At 42.7% G+C, this 22,273-nt stretch overlaps 1 protein-coding gene across 2 annotated transcripts; it reads left to right on the top strand.

Moving 5' to 3' along the window:
* The first annotated feature begins 536 nt into the window (after window positions 1–536).
* carm1 (coactivator-associated arginine methyltransferase 1) lies at window positions 537–21,659 on the top strand. 2 transcript variants are annotated; one of them, XM_073493847.1, is made up of 16 exons: window positions 537–756; window positions 8,178–8,303; window positions 11,534–11,640; window positions 12,405–12,509; window positions 13,209–13,319; window positions 13,427–13,604; window positions 13,754–13,844; window positions 14,157–14,238; window positions 14,658–14,743; window positions 14,839–14,928; window positions 15,062–15,199; window positions 16,160–16,249; window positions 16,369–16,481; window positions 17,571–17,648; window positions 18,743–18,823; window positions 20,602–21,659. In XM_073493847.1, exons 1-16 carry the CDS (start codon window positions 615–617, stop codon window positions 20,739–20,741), a joined length of 1,758 nt encoding a protein of 585 aa, XP_073349948.1. In that variant the 5' UTR covers window positions 537–614; the 3' UTR covers window positions 20,742–21,659. The 2 variants fall into 2 exon arrangements, with proteins under 2 accessions (XP_073349948.1, XP_073349949.1); XM_073493848.1 differs by having other exon boundaries at window positions 607–756; window positions 18,743–18,811; window positions 20,602–20,831.
* The last annotated feature ends 614 nt before the right edge of the window (window positions 21,660–22,273 follow it).

Below are 22,273 nucleotides of genomic sequence, written 5' to 3'. Positions count from 1 at the left end.
AGGTCGTCCGTTTGAGTCTCCTACATGGCGACTACTCAAACTGCCTGGGTTAAAACTTTTTAATGAAATGAGTAGTTGTGTGCTTGGAAACAGACATAACTAATGAATGGGCCTATTAGCACACACATAAAATGATCAGAGGTCAGAATGAGGTTGTTAAAGGGCTGCCAGTTGAACAGGTCTGTCCCAGACCCTGAATCCTTGACCATGGAGGCCGTGGAATGGTGGATATGTTATATACCAACAGCATTTATGTCTATGTTTCCATGTTTCGTGACTTGCTGTACGGAAATAGTTCTATGTCATACATGTTGGTGTTTATTAGTCCAGGTTTTGGGATACACAATCGTGGAATGTGCTCCAGCCCAGTTGGATGGAGCTGGATGGGATTTAACTTGGAGCGGGGAAACTACGTCACAAGTTTTCTGGAAAAATCTCCTCGATCATATGACGTCATGACGTTTGCCCGCCTGTGTTTACGCATTACCCGCTTTAATCCGCAAGGTGGCGCCGTTGGAGCGTCTTCCCGTGTTGATGCCCGGTTTGCCTCCAGCAGAGAGCAGTGCGTGGTTGGATGTGAACGCCACCGACCTGTCTCTACTTCCAGATCGAAGATGGCGGTCTCGGTGTTCCCCGGCGTGCGGCTCCTCTCCATCGGAGACGCGAATGGAGACATCCAGCGGCACTCGGAGCAGCAGCCCCTGCGGTTAGAAGTGAAGAGCACACAAGATGCTGCCCTCATCAATCTCTCCAATGGTGAGTTGACCTTTTCTGAAGCTGCTCTTTGGATGTTCGGCCTGCATTAACTGCCAGTGCTAATGCTATGCAGTGCTAATGCTTATACAGCTAATCTGGCCGTATTGCGTTAGCCACCAAGAAGCTAGCCCGTCTTGAGAGACCACGTCGCCTCCCCCTTGCTCATCACGAGGGAGCCCCAAAAAGTCCACACTTTTCGCCTTCGGATGGGGTCTGAAGGCTCGCTAACCTCAGACTTCACGCCTCCCCACATGTTCACTTCGGCTCCGGACCTCGACAGAAACACAGCGCAGCCCACTCTCCTACGCTGAGGCAGTCACATCAGTGAGCGGGGCAGCTCGGAGCTGTGTAGTTTAATGCTAGTTAAACAATGCCACTAGCCCGGTGTGTAGCAGTGATGCGCTAACGAGCAGCGGACCCCCTCGCGTCCGCTGCCCACCATGTTTCACCAGCGCTTATTAGTCTGTCACGTAAATGTGCCCTGTGGGGTTTTGTAAATGAACCTTCACCGGTTTTGTTCCCAGGAGACCCGGGTAGTGTTATTTAGCTGTTTAGCTTGTGCGGGTTGTTTCGGAGCCGAGAGCAGAGGGCATCCGTCCTGACCCGCCGCCCCGCACCGCGGTCCGGGCGGGCTGCAGCGCCGCATGTAGCCGGGACCCCGGTCAAGCAACAGAGCGGCGGATACATGAACTTTCGGAGCTTTTACTTTTGTGGAAAGGGGTTCCTGCCATTTCGTGTGGCGGAGCGAGAGCGGGCCCTCATTACTTATGCATTCATCTTTGTTCTCATTGGAACAATAGCCGGTTCCCCGCCGCCTCCTTCCCTCCCGTGTGGAGGGAGGGAAGGAGGGAGGCAGCATCACAGCCGCTCCGCAGCCTTTTCTTATTCAATGGGATGTCCCGCTGAAAAGAAACAGCCGCGCAGGCCTCCTTCTGCTGGGATGCTGGAGTTAAAGAAAAGCACCCAGAAATCCATTGTAGACCCTTTGAGCAACTCTGCCTCAACTCGTCTTCTGCAGCACACATTAAAGGATGAAGTTTAATTTAGCCCTGTGGGAATCCAGGCCGTGGAAAAATAAAAGTAACTTGATTCACAAAGAGAAAACACTGTAGAATATGAGCATATTGTAAAGCAGCCCCCAGGAGCTCCATATACATTACAAAGAGTGTATCATAATAGTTTGGACATGGTTGTCTGAAAGTGTCTTTTGTATGCATGCCACTGAAAACAATATTAACAAGAAGACGAACTGTCTATTGCGAAGTGTTGATTGCTAATTAGTGTCATTAATAACGTTCAATAATACAAATAGAATTGATAATACAAAGACATCTGGTATACAGAAAGTGTTAGAGCTGCAATTAATAGTTGATTAATTGATGTAAACTGTTAACTCAAAATGAATCGCCAGCTATTTTGAAAATCGATCAACCATTTTGAGTCCCTTTTTTTTCTGATTCCAGCTTATAAATTTACACTACTTGAAATTAGTTAGTCTCTAAATAATAATTGAGATGTCGCAGAATCAACAATCAAGTGAAACACTAAAATATCCCAATATCCTTAATTTCTGGTAAGATGAATATGTTTGAATTCGGACAAAACATATATGAGGATGTCATCTTGGGTTTTGGGGAACACTGATTTAACCTTTTTCACCATGTTCAGGCACCAGATTTTGACAAAGAGGAAGAATGCTTGGACTGATAGAGATGCTCTCTCTGCTTCTGCTTTGTAGATTTTTGTGCATATTGAGCAGGTTTGTCAGGCAGAGGGCTTCACAAGCTCAAGCTGTCGAACAAATAGTGGTTGCCCATCAGTCAATGAAGATCTTTCTCTCCTCATTAACATTTCTTCCCCCAAACTACAGAATGTTCCTCTTAAAGATGGCAAGTGCAGAGCTGTCACAAGCGGTTTTGGTTTGTGAAGACACCGAGTTGACCAAAGTGCTTTACAAGCGGGGACAAAAGAAAATAAGGTCAACAAAACAGAAAATGAAAGATGATGCACAAACCCAGAGTTCAAGACAAGATCCCTTAGCAATGCAGATGCATTGCAAACGGTAACAAAAATGGGAATTTAGAAATACTTAACCATTTAGTCAAATGACCAAGGAAAGACAAAGGATATGAGGAGCTCATATGCAAGTGATGCCTCAGACCAGTGCTAAGAAAACACATTAAAAAGCATCTGAAGGGCCAACTCACTGTTTTTTTTCTGTCAGCGCGACAGCCCGGGAGTTACATTTCCACCCCAACTGAGCTACCTGCTTGACACACTTGTCCCAATCCCTGCAGTACTGTCGAAGAATTGGCGCTAACAAAGTGGCTGATTCCATTGCAGACACGTTTCATTTCCTATAACTTCTTCACAAAAAAAGCCCTCTCCATACCACCAGGTGGGGATAGTCTGTTCTCATCATTCAAAAAGGGAAAGCGAAAGATACATTTGTCTACAAAAGTCTCTTCAACGGTAAAACATCATCCGTCATCATCGTCACTGTTAATACAGAATCAATCAGAGCTGATCATTGCCTATTCTCCATGCTCAGCCCCCCCTAAAGTCGCTGACAAGCACCGACTAGTGACAAAGATGCAGGAGACACCTCAAAGACTCGGACCACAGACGCTCACCAGCAGCCCTGATATTGGCCGAGCACCAAACATTGGCCAGTGCCACATTTCCGTCAGCAATTTTGGCTGCGCCAAGTCAAACTGAGCCACGCCTCTTTGCTTTTCCATCACCAGTTTTACTGCGCCGAGCCACGTCGGCAATGGACCTGCTCCAGAGTAGGGCTAAGCTTGGCCCGCACTGCCTCCAAGCGGGCCGTGGTGACGACTCACGGCTGCAACCAACCCATTACAAGCTCCTGTATCTCCCTAAAAACGATACTCAACTCATGTCCGTGCAGGAAACCAGAGAGAAAGACGTTTTTAAAATTCAATAGCCATGTTTCCATAAAGCATTTTTATGAGCATTTTGAAGAATATCGAATTAGAGATTCTATGGAAACGGAAAAATTGGAACAGACTGCACGCTCGCTTGAGGTGGTTTTTGTCTTTTGTGAATCAGAGTTAATGCACAAAATGTTTAATGAAACAGATTTGCCGAATAAACTCTGATATAGCGAAACATTCAACTCACGTGACTGATCAGCTGTTTCTGTGTCATTGTTATCTTATCATTCTCGCTGCGTGCCTTCTAATCATTGTATTTCTTCGTCTCTGGACAGCAGTCAACATGGCCAATGCTAGCTAACATGCAAGAACAAATACAACTTGCCCTATGGAAAGTAATTGCACCAGTTTCTGATTTTGATTTATTTTATTTTTGTGCAAACTTTCAAAAGTTCCCTTAAAATTGGCTGTTCACTTTCAGCTGTTTCAGGAGTCATGTTCAGTTACTGCTGCTGAAGACATGTTTCCTTTAATGCTTCTTCATAATAAAAGCATTTAAATGACTAAATAACAGAGGGCTTTTATTGTGAAGAAGTTATAGGAAATTAAATGTGTCTTTAGCTGAATTAGCGTTGATTCTTCGATAGTACTGTGGGGATTGGGACAAGTGCATCATTGGTTTAAGACACACCTTCAAGCAGGTAGCCCAGTTGTGTAGGAAATGCAAATCCCAGCCATGCCGAGTCAAACCGAGTAGAGCCAGGCCGGCAGATGTGGTGGAAAAACGGCACTGGTGTGTCAGAGCCTTTAGTGTGTGGTCCTGTCGGCCCAACAGCCATCTGTAATTCCCAAAGGTAAGAGGCTCATCCCCCTTAGAGCTATCAGGCCTGAGAAATGTCAGACAGCAGAGTTTCAGTTGATAGGAAAAGACTTGAGAATTTCAGAAGTAAATTAATTTAGATGCTGTTGTGCTTAACACACAGTACACAAAACCTTGTTGTATTTATCTTTTCATTAAACGCTAGAATTCTATGCCCTCAATGTTGGGTCAGTTTTCCTCTTCGTATCTAAAATGGTTTCAAATATTAATATTTTTCAAGCTATTGAAGTTAGAAATTCCAGTACTAAGACAACTCTACGCTAAAGCGCCAGCTTTTTCCACACTGTCATGTTCAGATCCGAAAGTCTACCGCTGTTTATTCAGACCAGTGTTAAGCTGTCAGCAGCAGGCTAGCACATACTCTCGCTTATTGCCTCCTGTCCAATCATGAACATGTGTAATGATGATGTAGCGCGGCAGAACTAATCACAGCATCTGCCTGTCTGTGTGACGCCTGAGCTGTGACAGTCACAGTTTGCTTGAGACAGCAAGGAAAGCAGTAGCGAAGAACCGGTTAGTGAAAAATAAATAAAGTTGATCCTGTTCAAACATGACAGCTACATTCATTAAGTCAAGGTTTAAAGTAATGTCAAGACATGCAGCAAGGAATGTAGAACTTTTGCTTTGTCTCCTTTTTATTTAAGGGCAGTGTGTTTTTATCAGAACTGGATTTACTGGAAGAGAAAATAGAAAGTTATTCATCAAAGGGGAAGTGTGGTGATGATAATTTATCAGCCCAGTGTTGGAAAATAGATATTTCTGTCGATATGACAGGCCAACAAGACGACACTCCCAGTGAATGTCCACATTTTGAAAAGCACTGTATGGATGCGTCTGCCAATGAGCCATCATGATAAGAGAAAGAATAATAACAGGTTTATGTCCACGAAAGAAGAGATTGAAGTTCTCTGCAATTATGTGGGAAATTGCTGATGCTGATAGATGCACATATTTTCAATCAGCCAAAAGGAGCTGGAAAATTACGGCAAATTGGATATTTGCAAAAATCTAACATCGTGCATCGACACCACTGCTCTCTTAGTTTCTTTCCACAGCGTTATTGATGCAAGTTTATTTTAATTATCTTGCGTTACGATTATTTAGGTAACAGTGATGGGGAAGGATGTTTCTTATCTTAAGTCATGCCATCAGCCGTGTGGACATGGATTTTTTTCTCACATTGTCGCAAAGTGTCTTGTAACCTGGTCAACAGTGGTTAAAAGGGAAACTGAGGTGGCTGGCTTCTTTCCCAACAGGAGCATCTCTGTAAATCTGAAGTGCTGCTCTTAATCCTTTAATACATGTTGGATTAGCCTGGTCTGCTTGGTGACTCCTGACTGGGCCTGTTACATGACCAGGAGGCTTTTCCAGCCTGGAGTGTTTCAGTACAAATACTCTGATGAATCTGACAAACTGTCACTCAGTCATCATGAAACATTTGATTTCCCTGCCTTTAGGTTGAAACAGCCTGTTTGAGTTTTTTAAAGTGTCATGATAATGACAAAAGAGGACTGCAATAATAACACTAATGTTTTGAAGCTGGGGCCAGTTGTTCCGCTTGCTGATGTCAGCACACAGTCACCATTTGTTCTTGCACAGTTTGAAAACCAACTTCCTCATAGTGAAAATTCCCATCACACCAAACGTTGGCTTTATCATTGTTTTATTAGGAGAGAGTTGTGCCTTCATATCAGTGGCTGCTTAACTGTCAGCTACTTGCCAGGAAGGTTACTGAGTGTGTGCAGGAAGGATATCACGTAAATGTTCATCAGGTTTTATTGTCACTCACAATCATACCCTGTATAACATAGTGAAATCTGATCTTTGGAACGGTGTGGCATCCGGGAACAAACTCCAGGTATTGATTCAAGGAGAAGTGACCAAGCCAAGGAATCAAACCCAGGACCCTTGTAGCTGTGAGGTGACCACTGAGCCAACGTACTGAAAGTCAAAACATGTCACCTTAATAACTGTTTTGTCATGTCAGTGTCTTGTTATTTAGGCCATCTTTATTGAGCAGACTACAGACGGGACGGGTTTGACAAAATTCATATTTTATGAAAAGGCTGAGACTTTGATACGTTGGGCTCATTATTTATGTGTACCCATAACTGCCAGACCGACTAGTTCAACAGTCAACCTTCATTTTCCTGGGAGATTTTGTGCCTGGTGGAGGACAACAAAACATTAGTTACAGTGAGGTTTATAGGGAACCAATCTTAACGCCAGTGGTATCATCATTCTGTAACCGTTTAATTGTGCAATCAACATTAACTTCAGAACGATAGGTAGGTATTCTGTAACTGTAACAGCTGAAGACGACGTCAATTAACTATTCCCAAAAAAAGGAAACTAAAACAAATTGTGCTAGAAACGTTAGCCTTTTGCAGATTTGTTTTCTAGATTGGATGACTACAGGACTCGGCAGAATCCAGGGCCTGAAATGAACCATTTGGTCCATCTGCCAGGAGCTAGTAAACAAACAACTTACCAGCCAAAATATTTTTAACCATCCATACAACATTAAAAACTGTATAATTAATAATAAAAAAAAAACAACTCCCCAAACAAGCCAGTTCTGTTTGTCGAGTGCCTGCAGGAAAACAAAGCCTAGCTCTCCTGACTCCCTTGTCTGTGAAGCACTACTTCTTCTCCTTCTTCTTCCACTGTGCTCTTCATTATTTTTAATTTCAGGCAGATCTACTCTGGCAGTTCACAGCCAAGAATTCTCTTCCAGCTTGATAAGTGTGACCATAACAGCACTGGAGTGCAAGGGCCAATTGAAGGATTGTCGGTCAAATGTACACTGCTCAAGTTTAGAAAGTCGATGTGGTCACACAACTTAAGAGTGAACAAATGAGAGTTGAGAGTTTGTAATCCAGTAGGTATATTTCAGAAACCCACCAAAGGCAGCTCACCTCATTTTGTTTGTCAGCGTAGAGTTTTACTCTGGTTTAATCTGAGTGGTGCTAACACTGGTCCTGTTTTCAAAATAAAGTGCTCTGAACCTGGACAGAACTTTTTTTGTACAATTAACATCAACTGAAAATGAACTGCAGTACATCTAATCACAGTTAATCAGTGATGTGTTAATGAAATGGTCTCAGTGAACTGAAGTTCCCCCTGATATGCATGTGTAACTCTGACCGTCTCAGGATCTGATATTTCGGACACTAGCTGGCCAGTCGTCGTCATCCCCGGTCATGCCAAAAATTGCCTGATTCTGATCCCTGACTGGGCAAGTCTGTTAGTTGTATAATGACTAATGTGATAGTCATTTTCCATTTTTAAACTCCTAAAAAAAAAAAAACAAGATTCAGTATTGCTCTCAATCCCTCCACAATGTGTGTGAGCAGTGGAGGGAGATAAAGAGGCTGAGGCTCCGTTGTTTTCAGCAGGTTATGTTGAATCTGAAATTGACAAATTGAACGTGCAGCAAAAACAAAACATTTTTTATCGCACAAAATGCTAAAAAGGTTAGACGCATATTAAAAGCTGAAAAGGCATGTTTTGTGCTGGACTCAGTGGTGTTTCATTGAAGCCTGGCTCCTCACTACTTGTCTTCAAAAAAAAATTTAAATACTCATTTTTCAAGCATGTTTCATGTTTTCCTAACTCTTTCCATCTGCCCCTGTTCTTTCCAGGAGAGGAGGCGAGTGTGTTCAAGTGTTCGGTTTCCAGGGAGACGGAGTGCAGCCGCGTGGGGAAGCAGTCGTTCATCATCACACTGGGCTGCAACAGCGTCCTGCTGCAGTTCTCCTCACCTGCAGGTACACACCGACGCCCCAGCACAATCAGACCGTTACATATAAATAGGGCACACAGACAATAATCAACATTAGAGATACTACTCAAAGTGCACCTACCAATGAAGAAGTAGTTTCCTCTGTCAGCAATCATCAGAAAACCAAATCTCATTAATGTCTTTACATGGCTGCATTCCTCAATGACCACTTTTAAATATCCCGCTGGAGCATCACATTGTCTTGTTTGTAAGCTCAGAGGGAGCCAACATGCCGGTTTGTTATGTAAGCAGTGAGCTGAGCTTCCCACACACTTGGTACACTTTATATGGAGTGTGGAGAAGATCTACTGAGTCTTGTCCAACTCCAACATATACACCCTTTTACTCCAGTGATTCAACTGATGGTTTGCTTCACCCCACCCCTGAACAGTAATCGTCCAGTCATAACTAAGCAACTGTAACAAGACTTTGCTTTCACTTCTCCTCATGTTGAAGCAGTATACATAGGGATGTAGTAACAGAGACACAAGGACCAGATATAATTGGATACACGTTTTTTTTTCTTTTCTTCTTACATTTACATTTAGCAGATGCTTTTTGTCCAAAGCGACTTACAGTAATTCATACATACATACGCTGATGGCGGTGGCTGCCATGCAAGGTTTATCACATCAGGAGCAGTTTGGGATTCAGTATCTTGCCAAGGACACTTCAACATGCAGACCAGTGGAATCGAACCAGCGACCTTCCAATAACAAGACGCTAGCTCTACCCCTGAGCCTCAGCCGCTTCTTCTTCTTTTACTCTCTCCCACAGCTCAAACAATAAAAGTATGTAAGGAATGAATAAGGCCTGGGCGATGTGGCCAAAAATGGTATCATGATGGTGATGTTTCATATCAGTAAATATTGATAATTATTGATCATTTTTAATGACCTGTCTTATTTTTTAAAATCATTTTTAAAGATTAGGCAAAAAATGATTGAATTTAACCCTTTTATATTATTTTACCCCTTAAATTTAACCACTTTATCAAGGCACTCTGAGATTTGTCCAACTTTAAAAAAAAAGATTAAAAACACTACCATTGTTCTTTCCTTTCTTATCCACAATTTCCTCTCCGCCAGTACTCATTTTCTCATTCCACGCTCTTCTGTTGTTGTCAGTCACTTGGCAATGGCGCAACTTACCTGCACACCTATTAAATGATTGGCTGTAGCTCAGTGGGTAGAGCAGGTGACCAGTGACCAGAAGGTCGCTGGTTCAAACCCCGGCTCCCCTGGGCGGAACTGAGCTACATACCGAAGTATCCTTGAGCAAGATACTGAACCCCAAAACTGCTCCTGGCGCGCAGTTGGCACCACGTCAGGTTGGCACCACGTCAGAGGGCCCTGCGATGAGCTGGCGACTCATCCAGGGGATATACCCTGGCCTCCGCCCTATGTGAACTGGATTTGGCCCCAGTAACCCGCAACCCGCAATCCCCTGAAAGGGGCGATAAAGCGGCAACATCTCCGCGACCCTCACGGAAAAAGCGGTAGATAATGAACTGAACTGAACTGAACTGTTTGTATGTCACTGGTAGCACCTAGGGACAGGTTGATGCTAGAGTGGATGAGATGGGCTAGGGACACTCTGAGGTGCCAGTGAAGAGGATTGTGATCTGTAGTTTCTCCGGTAAGCACGCAGACCTTTTTCTGATATAAAACTTGAGTTTTTTAAGAACATGATGTAGAAAACGGTAACGGTAAAGTTAATTGTTTTAGTGCACTGTCATTTTGAACAAAAAAACTGTGAAATATCCTGCCTCCATTACATATCTTTGTCACAAGTGTTACATATATATATATATATTTATGAATATCAATATAAGTTAATATATCTATCAGGATGTTTTATTCCCTGGTATCTGTATCTGTATCAGCATCTGCTATAAAAGTCCAGTATGAGTCGGCCTCAAACAATTGGAGGAGAAAATCTGGTCCGAGAGCGTGGTCGGCCCCGAGGGTTGCCCCAGATTATCTGTCAATGTGAGGGCCGTACAGATCTAGGCTTAAACCTCCGGAACTGTTCAGACTCATCGGAGCTGCCTCGATAATATTAAACATCTTGGATATCTAAGATTTGAATTCTGGGCGACCACGATTGTCATTACATCACCAATTTCACAACAGCCAACTAGAGGGATATCCCGGATCAGCTGACAGTGTTGCCAGGCAATGGTAAACAGCCCCAGCCCTTGAGGTTAATGTTAGCTAGCATACTACTGCAAACAGATATTCAAGCTGACTAGGGCTGTCACTTTTTATGAAGGACACTAGCGAGCAAAGCCGTCCTGAGCGGCCAGTCACGACACCAAAGCATCTTTGAAGTCCTAAAACTGACTTGAGTTAAAACTCCTCTCCCTGTTCTCCCTGAAGAATAAACAACCCATGTTGACTGTGTCTCCCCAACCATTTTATCACCCAGACTTGTTTCTTCTGCTTCTGTTTGTTCTCACTGCAAAGCATTAACATTGCTGCAGCAAGTTGTTGCGCCACAGTCTCTCATTTGTTTACATCTGCTTACCCATGAGATCACGTGAGAGAGATCACATGAGCTGCAGCATCGCCCCCTCTGGCACGATGATCACAATAACATCCTGCAGTGTGTGATGCGCCAATATTTTCAAGTCTTGTAGTGTGTGCAGCTTTGAGATTAGAGAGAACATCTGTGAAGATTCTCCTGATGTGTGTGATGAGACCTGATTTCACAATAGGTCTTTAATCAGGATTTTAAAAGTCTGGTAGTGTAAGCCTGGCCCTAGTCCTAATCCTTAAATCCTTTTCTTTTTTAATGTCAAAAGTGAAGAATACTGTTTGGAAATATGAACAATAAAGCATAGTCTTTGTCCAGATACATACACTGAGCTGACAAACGGTGTTATGTCAGAATAATATAAGTCTAACCTTACATTGTTCCTTTTCACAGTATAGCACTAGGGCTTACGAGCTCTAAAGGGTTGATACGAGAAGTGTTGGGTCCTTATTTCCATGTGTTCAGCTGGTGAGGATGCTGACTGTTTGAAGTGGCCTTTTCACGTACAAGTTAACATCAACTTCAGACATTCAACAGACGTGTCCTAATACTCTGTAGCTGCACTGTGTATACATTGTCTCCTGTGTAAAGTGTGACCTTTAAGTGTTTATTCCTGTGTGTGAAAGGTGCTGTATTGAATAAACTTTATTTAAATACTTCCTTTATTCTCTGCTTCAGACTTTCAGTCCTTTTATAACGTCCTGAAGAACAGTCGTGGGCACAGCAGTGAGCGCTCAGCTTTCAGTGACAGAACAGAGGAGTCCTCTGCTGTACAGTACTTCCAGGTGAGAGGAACGAACACACACACACACACACACACACACACACACACACACCACCCTACTGCTCTTTGGGGCTCCATATATACAGCAGACTTCAGGCTCACTCAAACATGAGACTGTTTTAGTTTAAGTATTTTTTTTAATTATTATTATTTAATGACAGGTTTGAATCCAGTCTGCAGTCTTTGTCAAACATAGAACAGTTGTCCCCTATTAACTGCCACCATGCTGAAATTCTTCTTGGCTGACTATTTATAGTTTCACAACTTTCAATAGAAATATGCTTTAAAGAAAAGTCTCTTGGAACCTTTTGAATTATTTTTGTTTTAAAAAGCAGCTGTAACTCAGCTCCATGACTCATTAAAAATGTCCAGCAGAAGTTAAATTCTGGCAGAGCATACAGATCTGCTCTGCAAACACAGGTCCTGTGTTCTCATTTGAGGGGAAAAAACTAGTACATGAAAGGAAGAAATGTGTATTTGATGTTGGTCTTATAAATACATTGTGTTTCTTTCCATATAACCAATCAGATAACTTTTTTTTTTTTCTTAAAGATGAGGCCAGTATCAGTGATGCTGCTGTCAGACAGCAACCTGCCAGTCCAAACAAAAAGAGTCTTTAACAGCCAATCTGAGTATCACTTGGACCAAATCTTTGACTGCTAAATAGAATGACTGTTATATTTAACTAAATGTCCTTACTTCTACAATATTGACTTCATATAAATAACAAAAAAAACATCTGTTTCTGTTCTTGTCTCTCTGCAGTTTTATGGCTACCTCTCCCAGCAACAGAACATGATGCAGGACTACGTTCGGACAGGAACTTACCAACGGGCTATTCTCCAGAACCACAGCGACTTCAAAGATAAGGTAACCTTATACTACAGCACCTCAGCTGCTCTTGATCCAAACAGACTTTTTGTAATGAAAAGAAAGCATGTCTTCAAAATATGAAATATTGAGTGTGTGAGCTAAATAGGGCCACTACACTATGTTTCTGAAAACATTTCAGGAGAGAGACAAAGGATGAACAAGGATCATGGTTTATATTTGCTCATCGCTGCCTGGTTTTACATTTGGATCAGTTTGATTGAGTTTTTAAGCCTTCCTTCTTACAGCACATAAACAATACGGTGGCGACTTCCCGTTCTTTCTCTATTGCTCTCCCTCTCAGGATCTGTCTACGCTCTTTGTGTCCGTGGACGCACGCTTTCGAAATGCTGAACAGCAATCTGTGGTTGATACATCAGCCCTATGGCAGCCAGATGACAAAAGTTTAACATTGCAGATGTTGTTGGTAGAATAAACAAATGAACAAAGTTCCTGTTTACTTGAATTTTCAGTCTTCAAAGGGAAAATGTTTTGGAACCCCTGCTCTAAAGGTTACTGGGGAAAGTTCCTGGGTTTAGGAATGTGGATAAAGGGGGTGATACAGATTACTAAATGACGAATACATTACCTTGCAGCCATATTGTTTAATGAAGTCACTGTTCATTTTCTTCTTAATTATCTCTCCAAAGTTGATGTAAAACGTGCTCAAGTTTTGAGTTTCCTGGTCTCTTTCTCCAGGTGGTGCTGGATGTCGGTTGTGGCTCAGGGATCCTCTCTTTCTTCGCAGCCCAAGCTGGAGCCAGGAAGGTCTACGCAGTGGAGGCCAGCACCATGGCACAGCACGCCGAGGTCCTCACACACACAAAAATTATTACTAATATTAGTTCTGTTCACTCTACTCTGACCAATCCAAAGCTGGATTTCCAGCCCTATTAAAAGTGAACTCTGCCTCACAGGTGCTGGTGAACAGTAACCGTCTTGGTGATCGTGTAGTTGTCATCCCGGGGAAGGTAGAGGAGGTGACGCTGCCTGAGCAGGTTGACATCATCATCTCGGAGCCCATGGGCTACATGCTGTTCAATGAACGCATGCTGGAGAGCTACCTGCATGCCAAGAAGTTCCTCAAACCCAACGGTGAGGAGCTTGTAATACAGAAGAAGTCATGTTGAATGGTAGAATGGATGGTAGAGTTTGCAGTGTAGCAGCACAAACTACCATGCCTCACTGTGTTGCAAGCTGCTTGTGTTTTATTGACTGGCCTCCTGTGTGTTTGTGTGTTTCAGGTAAAATGTTCCCAACTATTGGTGACGTCCACCTGGCCCCCTTCACAGACGAGCAGCTCTACATGGAGCAGTTTACCAAGGCCAACTTCTGGTGAGGAAGGAGAGAGACCGGCAGGGAGGGTGGGGACAGAGGGGCAGCAAAATAAATTTCATTGTTTACACACATCACATGATCATCTAATTCCACCTTCCTCGCAAGGTATTGGTTTCTATAATTGACATTACAGCAGAACCGGAGCTGGTTTGTTTGACTCAGTAACAAGTGACACTGATGGCAGCACATTCAATCATTTTTTTAAGAGGATGTGGTTTAAGGAAGTTTCTTTGGTCATCATATCAACACTTTAACAGTGTTTTGGAACCAATGACAAATGTGTAAGTAACAGTCTCCTTTGGACCTCAGGTACCAGCCCTCCTTCCACGGTGTCGACCTCTCTGCCCTGCGGGGGGCAGCAGTAGACGAGTATTTCCGTCAGCCAATCGTGGTACGTTTTCCACCACACACATAAACACACATTTTTACACCTGTTAATGAAAAGCATGCACTCTGCAAATGGCCAAGAAAAGTGTGGAGAGTTCTGAGTCGATGACTGATGATGATGTTTGTGATTGTTATTATTATTGTTGTTGTTTTTTTAAAATCTTTTTAAAATCTCTATTTTTTAACCCAGTGAGGTTTAGCTTCTGTGCGTGGTGCAGAGAATCAGTATCAGGTTCACTTCAGAACAGTGAGGCTAACAAACTGATGTAAAACTGCATAAAACCCCATTATATAAACGCTAAAGGAGCGGGCCATCTCTGGCAGATGCATGCTGGGTAATAATGACAGCCTGTTGGTAGCCTTTGAGTTATGTGAACTTGAAGTTTTTTGTTTTGTATGATGAACTCTGATCTCTCTCCACAGGACACATTTGATATCCGTATTCTGATGGCCAAGTCAGTCAAACACACAGTCAACTTCCTGGAGACCAAAGAAGAGGATCTCTACAGGTGTGTGTGTGTGTGTGTGTGTGTGCTGTAAATAGCTATATAAATGTGTCATACCCAGTGTAACTAACATGTCTTCCTTTTCTTTTGGGTCTCAGGATAGAGATCCCCTTTAAGTTCCACATGATGCACTCAGGCCTGGTGCACGGCCTGGCCTTCTGGTTTGACGTGGCTTTTATGGGATCAGTGTAAGTCAGCTAGTCACTGACAGACGCCTGACAACTCCATTTGGAGTGTGTTGAATATTGAGGAATGCCTCTAAGTAGTCCATCACAGTTGTCTTGGCCTCACACCAGCACTCCTGTTGCACCCTCTCTGCAGGATGACAGTATGGCTGTCCACAGCACCCACAGAGCCTCTCACCCACTGGTACCAGGTGCGCTGTCTGCTGCAGTCTCCCCTCTTCACCAAGGCTGGGGACACGCTGTCCGGCACTGCAATGCTGGTGGCCAACAAGAGGTATGATGCTTCGAAATGTGCTGCTTCTGTGTCGCATGGGGGTCCACCATAGTGAGAGGCTTCATATTGTGCTCATTTATAACATTGGCCCTGAAATCAAAGGCAAGGAGCATTATGTGTTAACTGATGAATTTAGAGACTAAAGGAAGAGAAAAGGGGAAACAAAAGGCTGATGGGCACAAGGAAAAGAGCAAACCGATAAAGCTGTTTGTTTGGTGCAGGTAGCAGTTACAGCTATGGCATGGACACATGCAGCAGCAGCAGCAGCATGCTACCTCTACATTTAAAGCTGCTGACAAGTTAAAAGGTGTTTATAGCAGGGCTGCAACTAAAAATTATTTTCATCCTTTTTTTCCTCAATCGATATGTTTCTAGTATCTATAAGAAGTCAAAAAATGGTGAAAATGTCGATCAGTGTGTGTGAAAGCTCAACATGTGGCCCTCAAATGTCTTGTTTTGTCCACAACCCAAAGATATTCAGTTTTATTCAAAATAGTCGTTAGCACCTCATTGAATAGTTGACAACTAATTGATCAACTCATTGTTGTAGGTCTAGTTCATAGTCTCTCGCCCACTATTTTTGCTCATTTGTATTCGTGGTAACCGTCATGGAGACAGGCTCTTACTAGTTTCACAAGACTTGAAATCATCCAGTTTTATAAAAATGTGGATAAAATCTAAACCTGGGCCTTACTTTTTCAAGCTGGCAACAGTCCGTCATTGTTCTGTTTTTGGTCTGTGGCCTAATGGACAGACATGAGTTGTAACGATCCCCTCATCTTAAACTCTACTGTCACACAAAGTCAGCCTTATACCGATAGAACTACAGGCTGTCACATGAGTGGAAATAAAAGATACAAAAATGTAATGCGAAATTAAACTTGGTAGTAATAAAATGTCAACATTATTTGATTTGTATGAATTAGACAATTAATACAAATCTGATCTCCTTCCTAATAGACAAAGCTACGACATCAGTATTGTTGCCCAGGTGGATCAGACAGGATCAAAGTCCAGCAATCTCCTGGACTTGAAGAACCCCTTTTTCAGGTGAGTTGGTGTCTTGAGCCCAGGAGCACACCTGGATCTGGATGGCACCGCTTAACGGTTGAGGTGGGCAGCGCCATCTGCTTCTCTAATGTTGAGTGTGTGTGTGTACGTATTTGCAGGTACACAGGCTCCACCCCAAACCCCCCTCCTGGCTCACACTACACCTCCCCATCCGAGAACATGTGGAACACGGGTTCGGCCTACAGCATGAATCAGGGGATGGCTGTATCAGGTGAACACACACATAAACACATCGTCCGTGTGTTTACAAAGGGCACCCAGCTTCACATTGCTCTAATAGTGGCAGAAGGAGCTGACACATTTTGAAGTTGGGCACAGTCATTTAAATTCCAACTGGTTTACTTTACACAGGTACAGTGTGATGTATTTTTTGGAGTTGGGTTCATACACACATTGAATCACATACACTTTGAAACCGTTAACAACAACATTACTAAGCCAGAAAGGGAGATTTTCATTTTAGGCAAGAACTTCTGAACCCATCAGTGAACTTGGTCCATTGGCAGAGACCGTAGAGATCCACAGTGAGACCCTCACTGAAGAGCAGGTGGTGTGCTGAGGTTGGAGTGTGAGTCTGGAGCTGTGGAGGGGCCCTGGAGCCCACAGTCTGTGTCTACAAGAGTTTTCTCTACAGGGAGAGAAAGATAACATCACCACCACCAATATCTGATCTGTCAGATTTATGTCCATATATGAGTGTGTCCAAAACTACTTCTGCTGATCAGAGGATATTGATTAATGAATTATTTGATTGACTGAGTGAATTGATTATCAACAGCTAACGGCGTGCTTTCCATAACCAAACTGCAAAGCAGACAATTTTTGATACACATCATTGAAAAGGTGACACTGTATGGGCAAAACAGAGACAAAAGTTGTCATTTTTATGTGCTGTCGAAAAAGAGGTGCTAATTTAGAATGTCTTTTACATTTTTTGTACATCCTCTGCAATTAATGCTACGCTACGCTATATGCAGTGCGGACATGAATGATCTGGGCAGTGTAGGGCTAGCATGGGATTGTAGCAGGGTAAGAGGCTGTTTAGCGCAGCAGGTGTTCTACGGGAACGTGTGGCCAAAAAGCAAGTATATCTTCAGCCTTACAGTTACAGCCCTTAAAGCCTGAGTTGCCCTGACTCTGTCCTTGTTTCTACTAACACTGCTGTTGACCCAAGTCACATGGTGTCTCCAGGCCCTGTACTGAGAAAGTGTCTAAAATGAGAAAGGTAGATATGATGAAATTCAGAATGTTTGTCTTGCAGTAAATGTTGATTGGTTTGTTTCCTGTCTCTCTGATCCAGGGATGCCAGCAGCTTATGACCTCAGCACAGTCATCGGCAGCGGCCCGTCAGTGTCTCACAACAACCTCATCCCCCTGGGTACGAATCACAACTGCAACTGACTTCTCAGCATCTCACGAAGTTAATATAGAGGGGAACAAATAGGGGAGAGACAGAGAACGTCTGTCACACAGCACTGCAGCTCTGTATGTCATGAAGAAAAATGAGAAAGACAAGGTTACATGTTAAATATTTCCCCCATCACAAGCCTGAAAACATGTTCTGTAGGTTTACAAGTGTTATTGAATGACACAGCTGTCACATGAAATGTATGTGAGCTCACAGTGGTGGCTCAGTGTTTAAAAACCTTTGAGGGACAAGAGATGAGCTTTTTGGCCAATTCTCTAACTTAATGTTGACAGTGTCAGATAGTAAATGTAAATGATGTTTATGTCACCAATCAACAAACTCATATCACCTGTTGTTATGGTTCAGTCTTGATCATTACAGTTTTCTACAAATAACTGTTACAGTATGTAGTTGCTGTTGTGTGTTTTTTTTTGTTTACCTGCCCAGGGACAACAGATGCAAATTAGCTGCTAGCTAACTCTGGTGCAATTACTTTTAATTGTGCACTGTCCCTGTAAAAATAAACAATAAAATACAATAAAAAATACATAGCCCCCCTTTTCCCCTTCAAATTCTTTACTTTTAATAACACTTCTGTCACCAACTATATGTCAATGTTTTGACTGCATTCATGTCTTTCTCTTCTGACAGTTCAACTCCTTTCACACTTCAAACACAAACACAACCAACACTTCAACTGACCTCAACTGGAGCTCCTGTCTTTCATTTCTTTTGAGGGCTACACTTCATACTGTTACTTACAGTACAAACCACACTGTATTTCAGCTTTTTCAAATGTTTCATCTGCAAAATTCCAGCGGGGAGCACACATAGATTATCTTAAGAAATGTGTGCCTTAAGTGTTATAGACAGACTCTCTCTGCCGTCTGATTGGTTGTTTGACAGTTAGAGGTTGCTGTGAGTAAGTTTCCTCACACCACAGATAGTGTCTGTGGTGTGAAGGACTCTTACAGCTTCTTCTTTGTGATTTGTAACTTCTAAACAAAATGCCGGTTGTATTGCTGCACATCATTAATTGTGCTTTCCTCTCTGATTGGTCACAGTGAACACAGGAATTGTAAACCACACCCACTCCAGGATGGGCTCCATCATGAGCACAGGAATTGTCCAGGGTATGTCCACCGGTCAGTTTCTAAAAATACATTGGTGGAGAGTAATGAAGTACATTTACTCAAGTACTGTACTGAACTTTACTCGAGTATTTCCATTTTCTGTTACTTTCTACCTCTACTCTGCTACATTTCAAATGCAAATATTGTACTTCCACTATTTTTTCAGTAACATTAGTTACCTTGTAGATTCAGATTTAACAAAAGATATAATCAACAAATAAATCATTATGTTCTATTATAGTTTAAAGGGTCACTCCACCAATTTTTCTTCATTAGTGTGTTTACAGGTCTTGGGGGGAAAAAAGTAGTGTAAAGCCTTCTGTGACTCATGAGTATGCAGCATGGCAACTGCCTTCACTGATGTCACTCAGTTGCATTGTGGGTAATGTAGGCTCCAGGTGTTGAAAAGCAGTCCACTGGTCTAACTGTATACTCCTGTAACACTGTTGGACTCATAGATGATTTAAAAACAAATTATCTAAATTTATAAACCATTTTCTTCCTTTTCAAAACTTGGTGTCTTCATTACCCACAATGCAACTTAGCCACTGAGTGACTTCACTGGAGGCAGTTTATCAGATGACATGACACCCAGTAATGTGTAAAATTGGAGGCGTTACCCTTTAAAGATAAAGATGAAACTTTGTGATACTCACACTCAGCATTAGGCTTTAAAGAATAATTCAAATGAGCTCAGCTGCAACATTAAAGTGATTAACACATTAATGCTTATACACCATACTAATTACTGTATAATCCAGTAACATAAATATCATTATATCACTATGAAATGGGCCATTCTACATAATGAGTACTTCTACTTTTGGTACATTATGTAAATTTGTTGCCAACACTTTTGGACTTTTGCTTGCAACAGAGTATTTCTTCACTGTGGGAACACTACTTTTTCTGAAGTATTTTTCTTTTTTCATTTGTATGAGACATAGATGGTTAATTAATATTCACCTTTCAAAAAAAACCTCATCAAAATAACATTTAATATAGTCTTTAAAAAATCTTGTATGTATGTTTAATGTATGCATCATTTATAAGAACATGAAGAAAAAATATGTATCCCTGCAGTGACCGTGGAGGGCATTAAAACACTGAAGCTATTGTACCTAAATGATGCAGTTTTACAGAATGAGATGGTTACAATCAAAGCCATGAACGAACCGTTTGTAAGGAATTAAATTGACCTGCTGTAACTAAGCCTGGGGTCCAACCTTAAAACGCTGTGTAATGAAACGCTCCAGGGAGACTGCTGTAGAGGAGATTGTCATTAGATTTTGCGTCTCCATAGTCGGATGACTACTCAAAGCTGTTTAATTTTGTTCTGAACATGCGCTCTGCTGCCACACTGGAGACTGGGATTACCAGCACTACTTTGATCCTGCTAGCCATCACTTCAACGGGAGGATGTCCTTTAGTGATCTCAGATGCCTCCTGTCTGTAGCTCTTCAGTGTGCTGTCAGGAACCAGATTGGGAAGGGGGACGTCTACATGTGGTTATTGATATCGTTGGATGTCAGTTTGTGACAGTAAATCACCCTCAGTGATATAATGTGTCAAAACGATGGACACAACCCTCAGACTTTTTCTTCATTGTTCAAAAAACTCAGTCAAGGACGGAATATATTTGGATCCTGTGTCCTCTGGACCCGAATACGTGAAAATACCACAGTACAGAAACACAGACGATGAAATCCATTCGTGTTGCTTAACAGAAATGTACCATACAAGCGTCTTTATCAGGAATGCTGAATGTAATTCTTTGTTCTTCCCTCCAGGAGCCACAACAGGCCAGTCAGGCCTCAGCAGCAGCGGTACTTACTATCCTGTCACCAACCAGTTCACCATGGGGGGCGCTGCCATCTCCATGGCCTCACCCATGGTCATCCCCAGCAACACCATGCATTACGGCAGTTAAGACGAAGACATCGCAAAGACCTCTTCGTCCTCCCCGCCCCTGCATGACAAGAGATCCCTGACCCCTCCCAGTGGAGCCCCTCAGTCCACACCCGACCCTTCAACCCTGACTGACCCACCAACCGCAGCCAAAACCAATATACCAAAACCAGTGCTGTGCTGGCACTTCCTCCCCTTGTTGGTCACCTCGTTCTACTCTGTTCAGGTCATCACTATATGAACGGTTGAACGCTCTTATATCCGTCCAGACTCTTGTCTTAACAGACAAAACCTCCTGTTCCTCTCCTTGGATCCATTGGGATTGTAACACGTGCACAGCCGAGATGCACTGCAGTTATCATCTACCCCCTCCCTCCATCGACATGTATCTCAATCCCTCCTCCGTTTTCTTTTTTTTTACGTGTCATGATGACATTTCTTCAACCCTTCTGTCCCTGAGAATCCACTTGTTGCCAGATACCAGCATCAGTCTATTCCTACAGTTCTCTACACCTCTCTACCAGACCCACTCTGAGTCTTTTCATTAGTGCAGTTGGACACTTTTATCATCAACGCTCTTCTTTGAGCTGCCGTCTTGGCTTTTCATATCAAATCCAATCTTCAAGGCCCCTCTGCACTTCTCTCAAGAGACGGACTCAAGCCGGACAAAACAGTTGCTTCAAATCACAAAAACAACATAGTTTCCCTGCTTACCGCTCGTCCGTTTACTAGTTTTTAGGCAGAAGCAGATATAACGCAAAACCGAAGCTGTCCAGGCACCCTGAGGATTGTGTGGAGATGTGCTTTTTGTGACTTGGACAAACTGACTCGCTCCTCATCTAATGTGTAGTTCTACTTTAGCAGTGGTGTCAAAGATTTGGGAGAATGGCTCGCTGGTCACCTTCTTTGCTGAGAAATGTAATAAATAGCAGCGTCATCATCTGTGTGTCTGTCTGCAGCATACACTGCATGTACTGGAAGTGGTCTCCATGCTAGCATCTTAGGCTACATCACATCAAATTACTGTTGGCCTCATGGTGACTTATGGTGTTGTATAAATGGACACTTCTCATATTGATACAGTATTTTTAAAGCTGCATGACTTGATATATTTGAGAACTCGGGGGCAGAATAGACTGTAAACAGCACCGATACATCGACTTATAAAGTTATGGTAAACATGCTAGCAAAAACGTACTTACATTATCTTTCACACTGAGCAGTATTCTGATTAGCAGTCTCCTTTTGAGGTCTGTTTAATCTCCACCTTCTGTGGGAACATTTCTGGTTCTGTAGCTGCTTAACGCTCCACCATGTTCACCAGCTAGTCGCTAACTTTCCCATCAGATGTCTTTTGCTGGGCAAGTTGTGAACAGCGGGTTTATCGCTGGAAACAGCTGCTGGACAACAGGGTTGATGAATGTGCTGAGATTAAACCACAAATATAATAATTAGTGGTCCACAAAACCAAAACAAGGAGCTGAAAGAAGCTAAAAAAGCTCCACAGAACTGAGGGAAACTGTAGAGCTGCGTGATGACTCTCCGTGGGTTCAT

Source organism: Pagrus major, chromosome 23, assembly GCF_040436345.1.
Source record: "Pagrus major chromosome 23, Pma_NU_1.0".
NCBI lineage: Eukaryota > Metazoa > Chordata > Actinopteri > Spariformes > Sparidae > Pagrus > Pagrus major.
This window is presented reverse-complemented; position numbering and strand designations above follow the sequence as displayed.